General features: G+C 35.3%; 1 protein-coding gene across 1 annotated transcript; it reads left to right on the top strand.

Moving 5' to 3' along the window:
- LOC113073248 (poly [ADP-ribose] polymerase 14) lies at positions 1 to 18,080 on the top strand. Its single transcript, XM_026246121.1, has 15 exons — positions 1 to 223; positions 366 to 493; positions 5,622 to 7,118; positions 7,212 to 7,445; positions 7,874 to 8,095; positions 8,186 to 8,243; positions 8,541 to 8,687; positions 8,776 to 8,835; positions 11,196 to 11,372; positions 11,827 to 12,009; positions 12,140 to 12,576; positions 15,396 to 15,633; positions 15,823 to 15,959; positions 16,307 to 16,487; positions 17,350 to 18,080. Exons 1-15 carry the CDS (start codon positions 55 to 57, stop codon positions 17,625 to 17,627), a joined length of 4,146 nt encoding a protein of 1,381 aa, XP_026101906.1. The 5' UTR covers positions 1 to 54; the 3' UTR covers positions 17,628 to 18,080.
- The last annotated feature ends 1,431 nt before the right edge of the window (positions 18,081 to 19,511 follow it).

Genomic DNA, 19,511 nt, shown 5'->3' with positions numbered 1-19,511 from the left:
GAAAGGATCTCAGAGCACTTATATGTCCAAGCTCAATACAATAACAGATTAAAGATGGAGAACAACGAGTATGCTGTGTTTTTTGAGGCAGAGAATCTCTCTGATGCAGAACTAAGACAAATGCAAAAGTATTTTAAAATCAGGAGAAGGTCTGGAGGGGGAGAGTGTGAGATCAATAAAGTGGGTGACAACACTTACAAGATAAGTTTTATGGAACAACAAGGTAAGGATGTTTTATCTATTCATTTATTTTGCACCATGTTATAATCAGTCCCATGCTTTTATCTTAATTAAACAAATGCAATATTAGATTTATAATGACAACACTATACACTCATCAATAAGTGTGCTAATTGTATTCGAAGCCCAGGAAAGAGTACTAGAACGAAAGGATCATATCATTAAAATAGAAGGCCAAGAGGACATCCATGTTTCATTGAGGTGTGAAAGTGTTGCAGAAAGCAGCAAACAATCTCAAGAATCTCCCAATCAGGTAAGTGGCACAAAACAAACAGCTATTTTGCTTCTATACGTGCTGTACCTTATTTCCTGGTTGTACAGGATCAAACCAGTTTTTCCAGAAAGAAACTCTCTGCGTAAAGTAAATACTGTAGTTCTCTGAAATCAATTGACCATAAGGATGGTCTGGGAAAAGACTAGGCAATAAACTCATATAAAGATTGCAATTCAAATTATGTTGATAACATTGTTGCCTTTAGGTGCCTAGTACACCCAGCTATGAAGAGATGTATAACTGAACTCTCAGTAACTCAAATAATATAAAACATTACCCTACTTTCTATCTTAATTAAAGGACAAAGGTGGGTGTTGGTGTATAGAAACACATAACTTTATTTCTTGTCATGCATTTGTATACATACAGTATATAAATACTAACATTTTCTCTCCAAGCAAGTTAGATTAAAAGGACATAAATAAATACACACAAACAAGGCAAGTTGAAAAAAAAAAAACAATGCACACAATACTTCCCTTTACACAAGCAAGCAATCATACCATAAATTCATCAATCACCAATCAGATTCAGCAATCAGACCAGTTCTGTGATAATCCGTAAAGGAACTATTACACAATGCTATTGCATTAAAAGGGACCCTGCAGTATAAATATAGTTGTTACCATAAATAAACAGACAAGGCAAAAAAATAAATGATTAAATATATATATATATATATATATATATATATATATATATATATATATATATATATATATATATATATACACACACACACACACACACAAACACACACTCTGGGTTTGTACCCTAAGGTATATAATTTCATGTAAGCACTATTTTTACCAACTTAGTCACGGTGAAAGTGAAACTTTAATGACACATAGTGCCTAAAGCCACATTGAATTTAAATGTTTACTGTCACATGAAGCTGTCAGAAAGCAGACAGCTTTTCTAGAAGCAAGGATTAAATAACATTTTATACGCACCCTAAATATGGTACTTTCTACTAAAATACAGTAAGTTAAATCTTACCATACACAAAAACTTGATTAAATGCACTAGAATTTTAATTAAGAAGTTTTTAATTAAAATATGAATATTAATCAAGCATTTATTGACTTTTAATGCACCGGTAGCCAGAGAGCTGCACGAGTCCGATTTTGTAAATCCGCACCCGCCCATAACCGCAGTGTTTAAAACCGCATCCGACCCGTTTTCCGACAGCGGCACTAATTAAAATCCGCACCCGACCCGACCCGCTTAAAATAGAACCGACACCGGACCCGCACCTGAAATCAAATCAGTTAAGCAAATCACATTAGACACACTTTTTTCGAATTTGAATCCTTCACAGCTGAGCATCGTGAGAGGCGGATCTGCCCAGAGCGCGCATGTAAATGAGCTGCACAAAGTCAAATAAATAACAACCCTGGATAGCCTAGATTAGGCCCATATTCACAAATGTGTTAGCTATGGAATTAAATATCTGATATTCCGATTGTCAAATACATGCAAGTGGAAGTGTATTGTTGTTTAAACACCTTCATAACGATCGCGTTATGCACAATATAATTTTATGACACAAATTTTAAAATAGGCTTAAATCAAACACATTTTAATTCAGATTCTGTATATATATATATATATTAGTGCTGTCAAAATTAGCGCGTTAACACATTCGATTAATTTGAAATATTTAACGCGTAAAAAAAAAATAACGCAATTAACGCGGTTGCAGTTTTTTTTATTTCCAGTTGTGGCCTATGTGTGTTCAACGTGCAAAGAAATATGGATAAGACCAAGGAAGGACTTTTAGACGGAAAGTTTCAATGTAAAACTCTGCCGGATTACTCTTCAGTCTGCCACAAGAAACATTACTCTTCATTTAGTCTGCCACAAGAAACAGCAACATTAAAATCATGAACTCAAATGTCATTGTTTAAAAAAAAAAAAAAAAACAATGACTGTAACACCGCGTAAATCAGACCTTTCTGTAGCTAACGTTAATAAGCTTAAACGAAAATAACGAAATAATTGTGTATCGGAGTATTTTTGTACACAGTGCCGCGAACTGTCAATCACTCCTGTACGCGTGCATCACTGTCCTCCTCGCAGCTGCAGCAACTTGCGCTCTCTCTCTTCATCAATCTTTAAAACAAAAAGGGGACAAAAAGATCATATTGTCTTTGTGCATAGGCTATAGATTAATTAGATAAATGAATATCTAAATTTGTGCCTTGCCGTCTAAGGTATTTTTTTAGAACTTAGAAAAAAGATGCTGCAGCCAATGAACAGCCAGCGGGGGCTGCAGGACGACTCAACCTCCGCAGACAGTTTTTAATGTTTATCAGACAATAAATACTCAAGATTTTGCTTTAGTATAACTCACAACGAGTTTCACACACCTTCTCCGGCCACGTTGAGTTGTTGACACTTAACAGTGGGAAAAGCGACACATGCGCTATTCACTTGTATAACTTAAGGGTGAATGGGTAATGTAGTTTCTGCTCTGGGTGGGATGAATTAGGAAGCTTGCATTGTGAAGGGCGCTCTGAAAATCGGCAGTGCAGGTGAAAGATTAAAACCTCTATTAAAACAGATGTCCAAATGAGCGTACCGGTACGCTACAAGCACGTTCTGGGCGCACGGAGAGGTGGCGGTACGCTCAAGAGCTATATTTGGAAGTGGCGGTACTGAGTACCAGTGCATGGCCCACTTAAAGCACTGGCAATGACTATACTTTGGAATTTTTTTGCAGTCCACTTAGAATTCAACATGGAAATCATTTTTGTCTATTATTGGCATTGATTGTTTTGAAATTCAAATGGTACTTACATGCCTGTGTTTTTATTTCTGTAATAAATATGGCTTTCAAGCCAACAGTAAATTTGGAGGATATTGATGGTTTATTGCAGGTATGTTGTTTACATGAGTGTTACAAGTTAAACAAAAATTCCAATAAACAATCATATTTTTAATTTAAATAGTTTCTTTGTCTTGAGTTTACATTAATTATTTACATTTTACATTTACATATCCAAAAAGTTTCAGTCTTTTAATTGCGATTAATCGCGATTAATCGCGATTAATTTTAAAAAATTGTGCGATTAATTAGTTAATTTTTTTTAATCGATTGACAGCACTAATATATATATATATATATATATTTTTTTTTTGTTTGTTTTTTTTTTGAACCCGTGTTTAGACCCGTGTTTCCCTGTGTCCGACCCAACCCGCACCCGTATCCGACACAGTTGGATATTTTTCACCCGTTTCAGCCAAATTTGCGGGTACCCGAATCCGTGCAGGACTCTACCGGTAGCACTTTATTTTACAGTCCTGTTCCCCATGTACATACTATGTACTTATTATAGTAATCACAATAACTATGTAATAACTAGGTACTAACCCTGAACCTACCCCTAAACCTAACTCTACCCCATGCAGTTACCTTGTATTACCCGAACTTTCTTAGATAAATAAACTGTAAGTACACTATAAGTACATGTTATTACACGTACTGTAAAATAACCAATGCAACTTTTTTTGAAATTCTTTGTTTTGAAAGTGCTTTCATGCGTGTTAAGTTATGATTGTTTCAATTATTCACTATGCTATTTAGTTTATAGCGTAAGTCTAGCTTTTAAGTTCTGCCACTTGTATTTTGGCTTTAAAAAAAATCTATTATTATGTGAAGATTATCTTGATGGACAAAACGTGTAAGTTCCATGAACTATGGTTGAACACAGAGCTTGTTTTTTTTTTTTTTCAATAATCCAAAAGTCTATGGAAAAATCCCAAAGGCATTTTTGGCAAGGGAACCAGTGTCTGGCTACAAAGTGAAGTCATGGTTCCCCCACTCTATTAAGTCACATCTGTAAACATTTAGTACTACCGGCCACCCGCTTGTATGGAGGCTGCAGGTGGTGGACTTATGGTCTTTTCTCAAAGCAGCTAGAATAATTAAACATCTTTTTGATGGTGGATTGTAATCCAAAAAGGGTGACTGAAATCATATTACATTCCAGTTTTAAATGTGAATCTGATTATAGAGACTGGGGATTACACAAGATTTGTATTTCAAAGAGAACCAGTTCTAAGGAACATTAATTTGCTTTCTGGGTTACAAATTCTTTCATATTAAATTCTAAAATTACATGACAAATATATATTAGACTGTACAGAATTTGAAATCTACAGATAATGCTAAAACATACAACTAAATAGCCTACACATAAGCACGCAATGTTGATGTTGTAAACATTAAATTTTTTTAGAACAAAGTATAACAATAGTAATATGGACTGTTTGATGTTATAGCTAAGTGATCATTAGATTCAATCAGTATTGGTACCACAATTTATTGTAAACTAATGTTTTTTATTCCTCAGTTGGTCAGGACAAAAGTGGCAGACATGTTACTTCCATGTTACTAATATCCGGTGATCATTCTTATTTGGGTCATACTTAAGACATAGAATCTGTGATTCTGAAGTACAGTATCCACACCAGTGCATTATTGACTGACAACATCAAAATATTAGATTCATCCGTGCTGAGGAGTCTGCCAATGCACAACCCACGTAAATATGATAATTCTGCAGATTACTGTAATTGCACATTTCAAACAGAGATGGTGTCAAAGAGGCAAAACTTATAGACCTCAGCTTTGAATAAACAAACCAATTTGCTGGGTAAAATTACCCTAGCATGAGTTCTGCCCTATATTTACCCAGATTTTAACCCAGTGTTTTTTTTTAAGTGTAGAATAAACATTTAAAATAGATTGTATAAATTAGAAATTTAAAGCAAAAACAGAATGGTCTGACTTTAGGTTTGTTAAACTATAAAACTCAAACAGAACTGAACAAAACAAAAACAGCAGAACATCTGAATGAGAACGCAAATTCACTCTCTGACAGCAGGTGGCACTAATGTTAAAATTGCAGTATAGCGATTTTTCCTCTGAGTATCAATGCTTTAATTATAAACATGCATGTTATGATCCAAGCACTTTTATTCTGCATTTTTTTGTAATGAACATTCTAGGTTGAAAATACCTTTTTGACCCCTTCTGAGGTAATAAAATTAAACATTTGCATCACATATTTAATTTTTTTTGTTTGTTTGTTTTTTTTAGAAATGTGCAAGTGCAAAAAATATGGAAAAGGTATTTAAACTGGACCATTATCTACTACGCTTCCTCAACGAGTGTAAAAACCCACATTCAGATCTGGAATCACATCTCTCTATGATCTCCAGCACCTTCAAGATCAACGTTGACTCTGAAGAGTTGGTTGTGGTGAAGGACCCAGCAACAGAAGATGTTTATTCCCTGATGAAATGGGAGTTTGCAGTGGATGAAGCGTTAGAGGCTCTAAAGTCACGCTACATCATCCACTTTGAGGTTGAAAGCGACAGATTTGCGATTCTGGAAGAAAACTCTTTCCTTCAAAGTGATAACTTAAAAATTTATTTTGAAAAACTAACATGTTTAGCTGTGGTGGTTGGAGAACGAAAAGAAGTGGAGAAAATGTTAACATTTATAAGCGGCTTGCAGGACAAACAGCAGGTTCAAAAAGAGTGTTGTGTGTCTGAGAAACAATTTCACCTCATCAAAGAAGAGTTTGAGACATACATAAAATCTAATTTACCTGCGCTTAAGATCACACAGGAGCGAACATGCGTTCTCCTAAAGGGTCCTGAGAAAGAGGTCCATGCAGGTGAAAATGAGCTTTTAAAATTAGCAAAAGGAATCAAAGAGAAGAGGATCCCATCACATCGTCCTCTTATGACTTTTTTGGAATCAAGTGGCGGTATACAGCACTTTCAAAACCGATTTCAGCAGAGCCTCCGCAGCCCGGTAATGCTCGAGACTTCAGGTTCAGATCTTCTTCTGTTGAGTCTCTCTGATGGAGCTCTAGAGGAGGCATCTGCTGCCGTGCAGAGAGACTTGTGTTTGGAGACTGTGCGCTTGGAAAATGTTCAGAAATCTTCTGCATTTACTAAGCTGAAGGACGATTTGAGCGAAGCTGTCAAGCAGGCCAATCACAGAAGTGTTAAAGTGGAGCTTAAATACCAGGATGAATCAACTCCTGACCCCAAGGTTCAACTTGTGGGCTACACTCCTGAAGTCAGTAAGCTGAAGAACATTGTGCTGGAGTACAAAAGAAATCATCAGATCCATCATGTCTCCCTGCCTCTTCCCAGTCCAGAGATGGTAGAGCACTTCTCTGAGATCTTGGCAATTGGTGGCATAAAGAAGAGCAGTGTGGAAATAAAACCAACAAGTTCACCTTCGCCATGTGTCCACCTCACAGGACCTCGCTGTGAAGTTGAGACCTTGAAAGACAGCCTTGAGTCATGCTTTCAGAGTCTTGTCACTAAACGATGTGAGGTGAAAGGACCTGGAGTTCAACAGGTTTTTCAAAGTGAAGGTGCAAGGATCTTCCAAAGGGTCAAGAACTCTCATCTGGTTGGGATACTGCCTATTGACGATAAGCAGAAAAGAGGTAAAGTACCCAAATACATGAGCAGTCTCAGTGTACCATTTACGTCTGCATCTACTCAAGACTCTCTGGACTCTGACAAAGCGATAGACATTAACGTTGTGGTTGGCAGTCTTGAACAACAGCGGGTAGGTCTAAATTATATTTTTTGGCTTTGTATTTATATGTTATACCTCTCAAACAGAACTGTTGAGTAACCAATGTAACTGGTATAATTACAGGCAGATGTGTTTGTTGCGCCGATGATCCAGACAAACATGACCTCAACCTTGATTGGATCATCCCTGTTGAGTAAAGCAGGACAGCAGCTTCAAAATAACTTCAATAATGCAAAGGGAAATAACAAGCTTAAGCCTGGAGAAGTGCTGGAGGTGTACGCGACACCGGCGTTGGGATGCTCCAAGGTTTTCTTTGTGGAATGTGCGCCAAAAGGAAACAAGCACAATAGCGAAAAGGTTTGACAAAAATATTGAACGGCTGGGACTTAAAGAAAACAATAAATAGCATTATTCATTTTATTTATAATGCACTTTTCCGAAACCCAAAGTGTCACAAACCATTGCACATAAAATACAGAAGTACAAAAATAATACAAGGAAGCTATAAGTCATAAAATAATCATTACAGTACAACACAACAGAGTACTAATCATGACTATATGTCTATATAAGTAAGGGATAATGTACATCCAACCGGTTGTTATCGCAAAAAAACCCCAGACAGGGTGATCAAGACCCCGACATAAAGTTTGGAGTTAAAATATATTCGAACTCAAAGCATTTTTGGATGTTAGTGTGAGAGTTTTAAAAAACAATATGGAAAGATTTAGTACAGTAGTTTTGCCATCAGTAATGTATTTTGTGATGTTGTGATCTTGTCTTAGGCGCTTCGCTCAGGACTTCGCAGAGTTTTTGAGCTGTGTAAGCAGAAATCTTGTGGATCTGTTGCATTGCCAGTAATCGGACCTGGCATAGTGCTGTCAGTACCGGTCAAAGACTCTGTTAATATTCTTACTCATGAGATCTGTGAATTTTTATCTGGACCCACTGGTTGTCTGGACACCATTTGTATCGCAATAATGGCTAATTATGCTCATTCTGAAGAGGTAAGCTATCTATATAACATACGCACTCAGTGCAGTGGAGTTTATTTCAGTGATATCTATGCTTAACCCTATTTTGGACATTTTTTGCAGATGTTCCAGACAGTCTGTGGGAATCTGAGTGCAAAGATGGTGGACAACACAGGGAAAGGCAAGGGAGATTCATTAATATATATATATATAAATAAGCTCACTTACAGGTTAGATATAGTAACTTATGAACATGCCCAAGCACATTTTGACACTATGACATATCAAAAGCATGATGCTGTGTGATAAAATAAAAAATAGTCAATGAGAAATGTCTGAATGAGCCTCAGAATACGTTCAACTGGCCATTAGAGCTCATGCGCACAAATTATTTGTTGTTGTGTATTGGAAATTTCTACATTTAACTACACCTTCCAGGGTTTCTTACATCTGTACATGTCTTTATCTGTCACCACAGCTCTGTTTCAGTCACTGACCTCTGACCTTGATGAGATCATCATGCCAGTAGATGGGATTGAACTCCATCTGGTGTTTGGAGACATCACTAACGAGACCACTGATGCCATCGTGAACACCACTGACTTTAAGGACTTCAAGACAGCTGGTATTCATGCAGATTTTGTAATTTAATAACCAAAACATTACTGAGACACTATGTAGAACATAAGAGAGTGTTTACCTGTCCATCACAGGAGTGTGTAAGGACATCCTTACTAAGGCAGGACCTCAAATCCAGGCTCAACTGACAGACGGTAAGAAAAATAAACTACAGCCTCTTTTATAAAGTTAGTTTTTGATTTTATTTTATTTATGAAAAGACTTTTGTCAATAATTTTGGAATGCACTAAATAATACCTACACTGTACAAAATGTGGAGTAGGATTTACTTGAAGTTTTTTCACTCAGAAAATTCTTGTAAATTTACAAACATTTGCTAAGTAAAAGCCTAAACATAATTATTAGTAAGTTTAATTAGACATTTTTAAGTTAAGTTTACTTGGAAATTCCCAGTTAATTTTGTTGACTCTTTGTTTGTAAATTTTACATTGTGTAGTCTAATGCTTATTACTGAAAAAAGGTGTACAAATGTATTTTTCTTTTGCAAAAGAAAAGTAAAACTTAACCACTGAATTTAATAAAATCTGCGAGTTTATGCAATTTTCTTTAACAAGGTACAGACTGGTAAATCACCATGCTATTAAAGCATTTGGTTCACTTGCAAACATGCAAGTAAGCATGTAGACAGGCTGTTATCATTTTAAGATAATATGCCCACTCAATAAAAAAAAAAAAAAAAAAGAATAGCCAAATGAACACAGAGACCTCAATACTTGGTACACCACACACAATGACGGTAACAATTAGTGAATAGTGTTTGAGTATCAATGGGTCATTTTGAATAGAAAATAAACTCCAGGTGTCACAAAACAGTATGTTACTAAAACAAACAACAACTAACAACTAAAATAAACATAAAACAGTGTACATTTTTAATTTCTCATGCCCCATTGCTTGATGGGAAATATGGGATCATAACTTTGATATTTACAAATCCTTGTAAACATAATAAACAGTTCCAAGTAAAATATACTTATGAGTTTTAACTTTCATTTCTACCTAGGCAGTAGAGTTGTGACGTTCGCGAACGAACCGATTCTTTTGAACGGCTCATAAACATGAACGATGGGAGCCGAGTCGCGACTGGAGAGGAGCCGTTCTTTCTATCGTTCTTTTTTCCTATGCGTGTTCATACAAATGAGCTCCGCCAGGAGACAGAACAGTTATAGGGGGAGGGGCGCACCCAGCGCAGGCCAACCCTTTATAGCGTGATGATATTAGTTATTAGTTGTGCATGCATTTACATTGCATTTTGTGTTCATTTAAAACTTATTTTAAAATCATTACAAATGTTCTTTTGTGATACTGTACTTGTATAGAAATGTTTCACTAAAAGCTGTTTTCCACAGACATTCATTGCAGCCCACTTTGTTATTGTTCATTGACTTGAAGGGGCTGATGTCCTATTTGCAAAGTTTACAGTAGTAATAGTATGTAGTATGTAGACATTTCCATTTTATTTATTCTAATTTTATCTACTTAAAAAAAAAATAGTTTTCTATCAAAATGTTCTTGTGTGATAACAATGTTCTTGTGTGGAAGTGTTTGTAGTAAAAGCTGTTTTGCACAGAAATTCATTGCAGCCGGCTTTGTTTTTAACGATTATTTGTGAGTAGGTATTGTATGAATAACATAAGACACACTTTGTACTAAAGGTAAATCAAAATAATGATGTCACTGTCTAAGCAGAGGGATTTGTGCAACCCTATGGAATATAGTCGACACATGAGAAATGAGGTAATAATCAATATTTCAGAATAATTCAAACTCAGATATTGGTGTGTGATATCTGAGCTTTAATTATTTGACTACAAATCTCACCTCATAATACCTCCCAGTGATTATTTCCAGGATAAACTGAGATGCTCCCAAGCTGGCTTCTTAAAACTGACTAAATATTTAAAAAGAGCCAAAAGAGCCATTCTTTTGAACGGCTCTTTGAAAGGAACGGATCGCGAAGATCCGGATCCCCTCAAAGAGCCATAAATCCCATCACTACTAGGCAGTTCCATTTGAATTTACTTATGTATTTAAGTAAAATAAATAATAAAAATGAAACCTCATGTAGCTTATTGAATTAAACATGATATTTTTGAAGTAAAAAGACAAAATAGTATTTGTTTGTGAAATTTACTTAACTGAAGCTATCTTTATTTACAAGTTCAAAATATCATTTTTTACAGTGGTATGGAAGCATTGAAAGTAATTTTAACACAAAGTTTTATGGAATTGATAGACCTATCTATCAAATGAAACTTTCCCTGGAAGCCATTTCTTTTGAAAATTGTCTAACTAAAACAGAATCGGATGCCTTTATTAGAAACAGAAAATTCGAGCATACACTAAATTGATCCTGTTTGCAAGTATAGTTAGAAAACAATTTTAATAAAATACAGAAAACCAAATGGGACTTTCAAATAGATAAAGGATTTAATTAATGAAATATATACATGCAATATATCATCTAACACTATCCCTTTCATATATTCTCCAGTTCAGGTAGCGAGCGGGAAGATTTTCACGACCCCACCAGGAGGCTTCCCCTGTAAGACAATTCTGCATGTTTGTGGAGAGAGAAAACCTGATGTTATCAAGACATTGGCAAAAGAAATAGTGGTTCAATGTGAGCACGGCTTCTACAGGTCTGTGGCCATTCCTGCCATCTGCGCTGGTCAGTACCTTCATTGTTATTTGCATTGTGGAAATAAAAATGTATATTTCTTGTTGTAGTAAGTAGTTTGTTTTATGTATTTTTCCTCATTTCATCTCCTACTGTATAATGATGAAGGTCTGTTTCCACCTCAGAGTTAAAAATATTCTCAGAATTGCAAGATGTAAACTTAAAATTGCAAGACATAACCTCTGAATTATGAGATAAACTCAGAATGTCAAGATGAAAACTCAATATTGTGAGATATAAACTCAAAATTGCAGGGTAAACTCAACATTTAGATACAAAATAAAAATTGCAGGATATAAACTCAAAACCTGCAAGAAATAAACTCAAAATTGCAAGATATACTCAGAATTGCAAGATATGAACTCAAAATTGCAAATGAATGAAATAGTAGGAATGTTTTGGCATCATAGACAGCCATGTTAATGTAAATGTGTTGGCTCTGCAGGACAGGGAGGTTTAGCTCCAAATGTGGTGGCCAAGTCCATTCTAGAGGGAGTAAAGGAAGGTGTTCAAGGAGCGAACCTTCAACGTCTCAAAATCATTCGGATCATTCTGCTGAAGATTAATGTTTTCCTGGCTTTCAAAGAAACAGCAAAACAAATTTTTGGTAGCAATACACAGTTAAAAGGTGAGAATGAATCTGCACAATGCAGAGGCACTTTTATTTCTTGCCCATCTCATGCAAAAATTAATTGTATCTTTTTATCATTTTTTTAACTAGACACTCATTATTAATTTAGCAAATTCACCTTTTTCAGCTCCTGCACCTCTTGTACTTACCAGTGCAACCACCAGAGGACGCAGTGCAGCCAGTATCAGGCACAGTGGATCAACTAGATCAAGTAGATCACATTCCTTACCCTTACCAGTCACTTTGGACTTGAGTTCTCTGGTGACATCTTTGCCGGACACCGAGAGCACAGCAGCGTTTCTAGTTATTGGTCACACTGAGGATGATGTTTCCAATGCATGCAGAGATCTTCAGCAGGCATATCAGGACCAGTGCTCCACACACTCTTTCTTTCCTGATGAGATTGAACGCCTCACTCCAGAGGAGATGGGCCAGCTGCTCTCTAAAGTGAAATCATTGCACCTGCAGATAGAACAGAGCAGTTCTGAACAATGGGTAGTAAAGGGGCAGAGGGACGGAGTGAATGAGGTGGTTAGACTGATACAAGATGCACTTCGCAGACAGGTGAGAATAACAAGGAATTAACATTCAACTTAAATGAGCTCTCCACACAATTGCCTCAGCACATAATGCATAGAATTTGCAAATAATAGTTAATGGCCATAGATTTGAGTTTGAAGTCAAGTTTGAGTTTGAGTCCATGACCTTTCCTGATCCTGAATTATATACACACACACACACACACATACACTGCAAATGTATACCAATCATTTAACCCTTAATCAGTCCTCGAGTAGGGTTTATGTTTTTGGTCCTTGGAGTCAAACTTTCACAGAGTGATTGCATAAGGAATTTATTTTTATTTTTTACATGGCAAACTATATATTATATTTTATTTACTTATCAACTATACATTTATGCTGTGTTTTTGCGGATATTTGGTAGTTTTTAAACTATTTACTGCACAATTAAACTATGCCATAAATTGTCTAATTTTTTTATTTTAAAAAAATCACTGAAATGATGATCTTAATTAAATCTAAATTGTTTTTGGACATTGCTCTACGCGTTAGGGATGGAACCCTGCCATATGCAGGTTTGTGGAAAGACTTTAGGAATTATAGTTAAAGAAAGAAAGTGCATTGACCACACATATCCAATAGAGGTCCATAGGGGCTCATTTCATTTTCACTTCATTTTTCTTGATGCTTTAACTTCTCCTCACAACTTTATGACAGATATTTTGTGAAATATAAATTTAAACATTCTAAAATACAGGAAATCTGTATTTTTGTCAAAGTTAGAATTTGTTGTTATCTGATATCTTCTTGCTAATTATTATACATACATTTGCGGAAACATTACAAGTCACCGCTAAAAGACAAGACTGTAATCACATACTATTTATTTCAGATTTATTTAATTTATATATTCACTTATTTCAATAAATTTAATTATTTTTTTAGAACAAAATATCAATATTGAGTAAATAAAACCAATATAATACAAAACAAAACAACAGCACCAATAAACAGTAATGGACAGGGGTGAAGGGTACACAGAACAATACAACTTTATATATATATATATAAATCACATGGCTAATAAACAAGAGGGAAAAAAAACAAGCAAAATGCAAAACACTGATAATTATACTGCATATCATGAACTATAGTTTCTACAAGTCCAAGCACATTTGGCAGACGTTGACAGTTTATCTGCCATTTTCTCTCTCTCTCTTTCCCTTTATTAGAAATTCTGACAATGTAGACTGTTCTAATCTCAACTATATAATGTAACATAACATAACAAAACAGAAACACACTTTTCCACATTCTCACATTCACCCTCCCCCATAAACATTTGATACGTATTAGGATAAATGTAATTATAATGGATATGTTGAAGCACGTTGTAGGTATTTTATGAGTGAATCTGTTAAAACAGCCTGTTGAAGAGACCAGATACAACTAGTTCCTACAACTATGTGAAGCAGGTTCTCCAAGTGAACCTCAAACCCAGGTCTCCGGTGTGGGAGGCACTTGTGTGTCTTTTTGGATCCTAAATAAAATACCTAAAGTAGTCTTAACAAGCAACAAAGGCAACAAAATAAAGGTTAAATTTACCCATACATTTCATTTCAATTTTGTGCATACAGTGGAAAATGACATACTTATACTTAATTATTTAAGTTTATGAATGCTAGATAATAGACATTTAGACATTTTTTTGTGAATTAAAAACAAGCAGTAATGTAGCCTAAATAAAATGAAAACAACATTGCATGATCATTTTCTTCTTCACTCATTTTTAATTATACCTTTTTTAAATTATAGAGCACATAAATGGCAAAAATATTAACTGGATGTGCCATGCATAGTTATTAATGCATTCATGATGTAGAAAGTGTTTAAATTAGTCCAGCATGACATGTTGTCATATCTTATTTTTTCCGTTGATGTCAATTTTTTTTTTTTTTTAAATCAAGAAACTAGGCAATTGCCTATGTCACCTATGCCATGGGCTGTGTCTAGTATTAGTCCTTCATATATGTATGGATATTTTTCAGATTTATGCCAGTCTTGTTGATTTTATGTGTCAGTTTTTTATAAAAATGCTCCCTGTTGCAGTCACATGTGTGTGTGTGTGTGTGTGTGTGTGTGTGTGTGTGTGTGTGTGTGTGTGTGTGTGCTCTTGTTTTTGTGACTTATCAGGACACAACTCTGTATAATGACATGGGTATGACACAGGTATTACAAGGAGAGGGTGACTTATGAGGACATAACCCATGTCCCCATTTTTCAAAGCGCTTATAAATCATACAGAATGAGTTTTTTTTTTTTTTTGAGAAAGTAAAAATGCACAAAGTTTCCTTGTGAGGGTTAGGGTTAGGTGTAGGGTTGGTGAAGGGCCATAGTATATACAGTTTGTACAGTATAAAAACCATTACGACTATGGGATGAACACACTTTTCACAAAACAAACATGAGTTTGTGTGTGTGTGTGTGTGTGTGTGTGTGAATAGAAAGTTTGTTCCACTTTGTGCTTATGCTCTATGACCAGTCCTTTATTTATATGTAGAAATTTTCAGATTTATACCGATTTTTTTCTCTTTTTTTTCTTTTTGGACAAATTTTTTTTTTTTTTTCATTTCCCCATTTATTTTTAATTAAACCAATTTTTTTTACACATCTTTAGTGTGCTTTTAGAAAATGTAGAAATTATTTAGGGAAAGTCACAGAGTCTCATGCCCCTGAGATGAAGGTATAACACTTTTTAAAAATGAAGGAAAAGTCCAGGACTGATTAAGGGTTTATAGTGTTTCATGATTATTAATTTATTCATTTGCCAAGCCTAACATTTTATTTCTCCCAAACTCTAAGGTAAGAGAGAAGGACCAGACCTTCCTCTTCAGTCAGGTCACGTGGTGCATTCTGCCACCACAGGGCATTTGGCAGAAGTTACCAATAGATGTGAATTATAAGCTTGAGAAAAGAGATGTGAAAGATGGAATTGAGGATGCACAGGGTAAGAAATGGACTGTGGATCTGCAAAATATGAAGGCCACATCGTGTGATTCAGGACAGGTGACCGCTCTCAAACGACTGGAGAACCCTTCAGGTGAGAAACTGCCTTTATAGTATATGGAAATATGGCCCAGATTATTTTAAATATGTATTTGATACTGTTTATACAGATAAAAAAGATCAAATCTTTGTCCAGTTGAAAAACCACCGATCTATATCTGTAATATAAACTGATACATAATAATTCCAGCTAAATCAAAACCCTCATTATTTTGCATTTCAGATTTCTCTGTGCCAGTCTACTGGGACAACATGAGTCAGAGTGACCTCTTAAAAGTGATTGCCTTAGATCCGTCATCTAAAGAGTTCCAGATTGTGAAGATGGGCTTCAAGACGACCGTCAACAAAACAGTGCTCAAGGTTTGACAGCTGACACCATCTGAGTGTGCTTTACATGACACAAACCATCGAAGGACATAAAGAACTCCACAATGGCTTCATTCAAATCTAGTTTTATTTTAGGATTATAGTCAGTCTAAAACAAGACTAGTGTGTTCGCTACTTACAGCTGTGTGCACTTGGATGGGTTAAATGCAGAGTACAAATTCGAGTAACGAGACACCATACTTGGCTTCACGTCACTTCACTTTCCATTTCGTATGGCAGTACAGTCTTTATAGTTTGTCTATGAAGAACAACAGATGTGAATGTGAAGTCCATCAGGTATGCCTGTAAATGGCTGTTTAATTGCAAATATATTTCCACAGATCGAGCGCATCCAGAACATGAATCTTCGGCGGTTATACGAGGGACGTAAAATAGAGCTGGAAAACAGAAATGATCCTCTTGTGGGAGCAGGAGAGAAGATGCTTTATCACGGCACATCAGAGGCATCCTGCTCATCCATCATGAAGTCAAACTTTAATCGCAATTTTGCAGGGCAAAATGGTAACTGCTTTTATATTATTATTTTAAAGGTTTTAAAATGGAAAATCTGTAACTATTTGTTTGTGACCAATATACAAACTTTATGAACGGCTTGGTTTATAGTGACTTTGAGTGTCAAGGTACGTAAAGGTACATTTAGTCATTTTTTGACCTTGAAACTCATAGTCACTATAAACCAATTGAAGTTCATCTGACTCACTCATAGTCCTTTGAAGTCATGCAATAACATGTATGAGTGACAAACCATCAGTGGGTGATGACAGAATTTTTGGCCGAACATTGGATGAACTTCCTCTTTATAGTTTAACAGTCTAGTAAACAGATTCCCAGTCAGTCACTCAATGGTCTCGTAAATTGTTCCGGAGTTTCTATTTACACTAAGAACTTTACTGTTGCTGAAGCTATTTACATTAACTAAAGTGTGTGATTCTGACAGTCAACACTGCAAAAGACAACCAATACTCATCAACTCCAATGGCGTAGATGGTAAAACGCGTAACCTAGACATTTTAACGCAATTTACCTGGGTTGGAATCCGTCTTGGCATTTTTTTTTCTCCCTTTTTCAAATTTCAAATCACATCAGAAAATAAATTTGTTTAAATTAAAATGAAGAATATAATAAAAAGTAAAAAATACAGCATCATGTAGGGTTATGATAGGTGTAGGGAGGGCTTTATTGTCCCAATAAGATGCCTTTAATTTACACTCTTCAATATTGTATAGTGTTTTACAATGTACTAAAATACTGAGGTGCAGATAATTGCCACTATTGCAATATGTCGTAACATTTTAACTTTAAAAAATCACTAAAATATGCTGATATTGCCTCAGTTGATAATGATTACTTTATCCATTCTCAGCCACCGTCTATGGACATGGGACATACTTTGCTGTGAACGCCAGCTACTCTGCCGATCCTACCTATTCGGTTCCTGCAGCAGACGGGACTCAGCTCATGTTTGTGGCTCGTGTGCTCACGGGTTATTACACTCAGGGTCAGGGTAACATGAAGACGCCACCTGTGCGTGCGGCACCTGACCTCTATGATAGCGTGGTGGATAATATTCAAAATCCCTCCATGTTTGTAGTTTTCCATGACTGCCAGGCTTATCCAGACTACCTCATCACATTCAAGTGAACTTCTGCTAAAACCAACCCTGGATTCAAATCCTGAAGATTTATATGCTTATTTGTTATATCATTGATCTTACATAAAAATGTAATGATTTAGGTGTTACTGTTATGAAGAGGGTTTGATTCAGTTAGTTACCGCATACCTTTTTAACATTTATGCCACAACTAACTAGTGCTCAGTGGATATGAGTGTTTAAGTAACCAGTATGATTCAAACTAGTGATTTCATGATAGCAAATAAAAATGAGTGTATTTTTCAGGGAATCTGGAAATTCAACAGAATTTATGAGCATATAATGACCAATATCAATTGCCAAAGTGGTCTGTAGTTTGACGTTATGATATGAATACTTGTGTGAATAGCACAAAATTGAGTCAGACAGATGAATCTGTCTCTTGTGCAAACCACATAAGTGACATGCAATTATGATATGTACCTTCAGGGCAATTTATTCATCACTCCCTGGATAACAACGGTCTTTAAAATGTCGTTTGGGTGTTTTCTAATACTTCCTTCTTAGTTCCCATGTCTGCTTCAGGCTTTTTGCTATCATGAGGAAACCATTTGACATTGTTTTGCCATGAAAGGAATTTGCTCAGTTTGCCAATACAGATATGCAATTATTTCAAACATCATTTGAAAGTACTTCAGGAAACAATAAGATCTGGAATAATAAGATCTGTTATGAAAATTGTTGTTCTTTTCTTGTATTATTTGGCTTCATTTCTGCTTATCTAAATACAGTAATTTAGCTGCACACATAGATCAATCTGCTTTATTTAGTGTTTATTAGCTATACTTTTAAAAAAATATAAAAATCTCCCACTTACGCATACACTTTGAAAATGTTTGCAATTCGAAATCCATTTAAGAGACGTCGTTGTGAAGTTTGCATAATGAATTGTGATTGGTTTTTGGTTTCTGTCCCTTAACACAAGCTCTTTGAAACACCTGTATTATACCACATTATACAAAATACTACTACAATATATATATATATATATATATATATATATATATATATATAATATATATATATATATATATATATATATATATACATATATATTAGAATGGGTTAAAGTGCTAAATGAAGTAGTTCAAACCAATATAATTCTGTCATACCCAGACAGAACAAATCAGTTTTGCAGATGCAGACGTAAAATAGACGTCTCTTTGATGTACATGTGCGATCAGGGTATTGAATCACCCTTGTAATGCACGGTTCACGTTTGTCAAGCTGTTGTCAAGATCATAAAAACTAGTCCACGTGACTTGTGTGCATTAATAAGTAATTTAATTTAACCTACAAAGTTATTAAATTATATCATGGCTCAAATTTTTGTTATTCACTGAAAACCTTCCCTTTCATAGCATGGATATAGGTACACTCTTAAAAACAAAGGTTCTTTGCAATGCCATAGAAGAACCTTTGTTGTCTAAATGGTTCCATAAAGAACCTTTAACATCTGAAGAATATTTGAACGTTCTTTTCTGGCGAAAGAAGCTTCTTTAGATTATAAAAAGGTAAGAAATAGATGGTTTCTTTAAAGAACCTTTGACTGAATGGTCCTTTGTGGAACCAAAATGGTTCTTCTATGGCATCGCTGTGAAGAACCTTTTAAGCACCTATATTTTTAAGAGTAAAGATGCCTCATTCTACAGCTCCAAACATGTAGACACGTCCGCCATCGAATATTTGAATACTGGATTTTATGTGGATGAATCTGAAGCTGGGATAGACTTAAAATGACACACACTTTATTAAAGCAAAGAATATAGAAGTCCTAGAATAAAGTCCTTGATCAAATAATTCACACAATTGTTTATCACGTTTTGTTTACTTGAGATCTAAAATGAACAACCCTGCTCATTTTATTCTTGTCA

The sequence above is a fragment of the Carassius auratus genome, unplaced genomic scaffold (assembly GCF_003368295.1).
Source record: "Carassius auratus strain Wakin unplaced genomic scaffold, ASM336829v1 scaf_tig00011697, whole genome shotgun sequence".
NCBI classification, from domain to species: domain Eukaryota; kingdom Metazoa; phylum Chordata; class Actinopteri; order Cypriniformes; family Cyprinidae; genus Carassius; species Carassius auratus.
Note: the sequence above shows the minus strand (reverse complement) of the source record. Positions and strands in the feature narration are given on the sequence as shown.

Excerpts from the sequence above, each read along its gene's own strand:
- LOC113073248 (XM_026246121.1), top strand. The coding sequence starts at position 55 with ATGGAGAACAACGAGTATGCTGTGTTTTTTGAGGCAGAGAATCTCTCT. Across the intron at positions 224-365 it reads AAGTTTTATGGAACAACAAG|CCCAGGAAAGAGTACTAGAA; the intron begins GTAAGGATGTTT and ends TTGTATTCGAAG. Across the intron at positions 15,960-16,306 it reads TCAACAAAACAGTGCTCAAG|ATCGAGCGCATCCAGAACAT; the intron begins GTTTGACAGCTG and ends ATATTTCCACAG.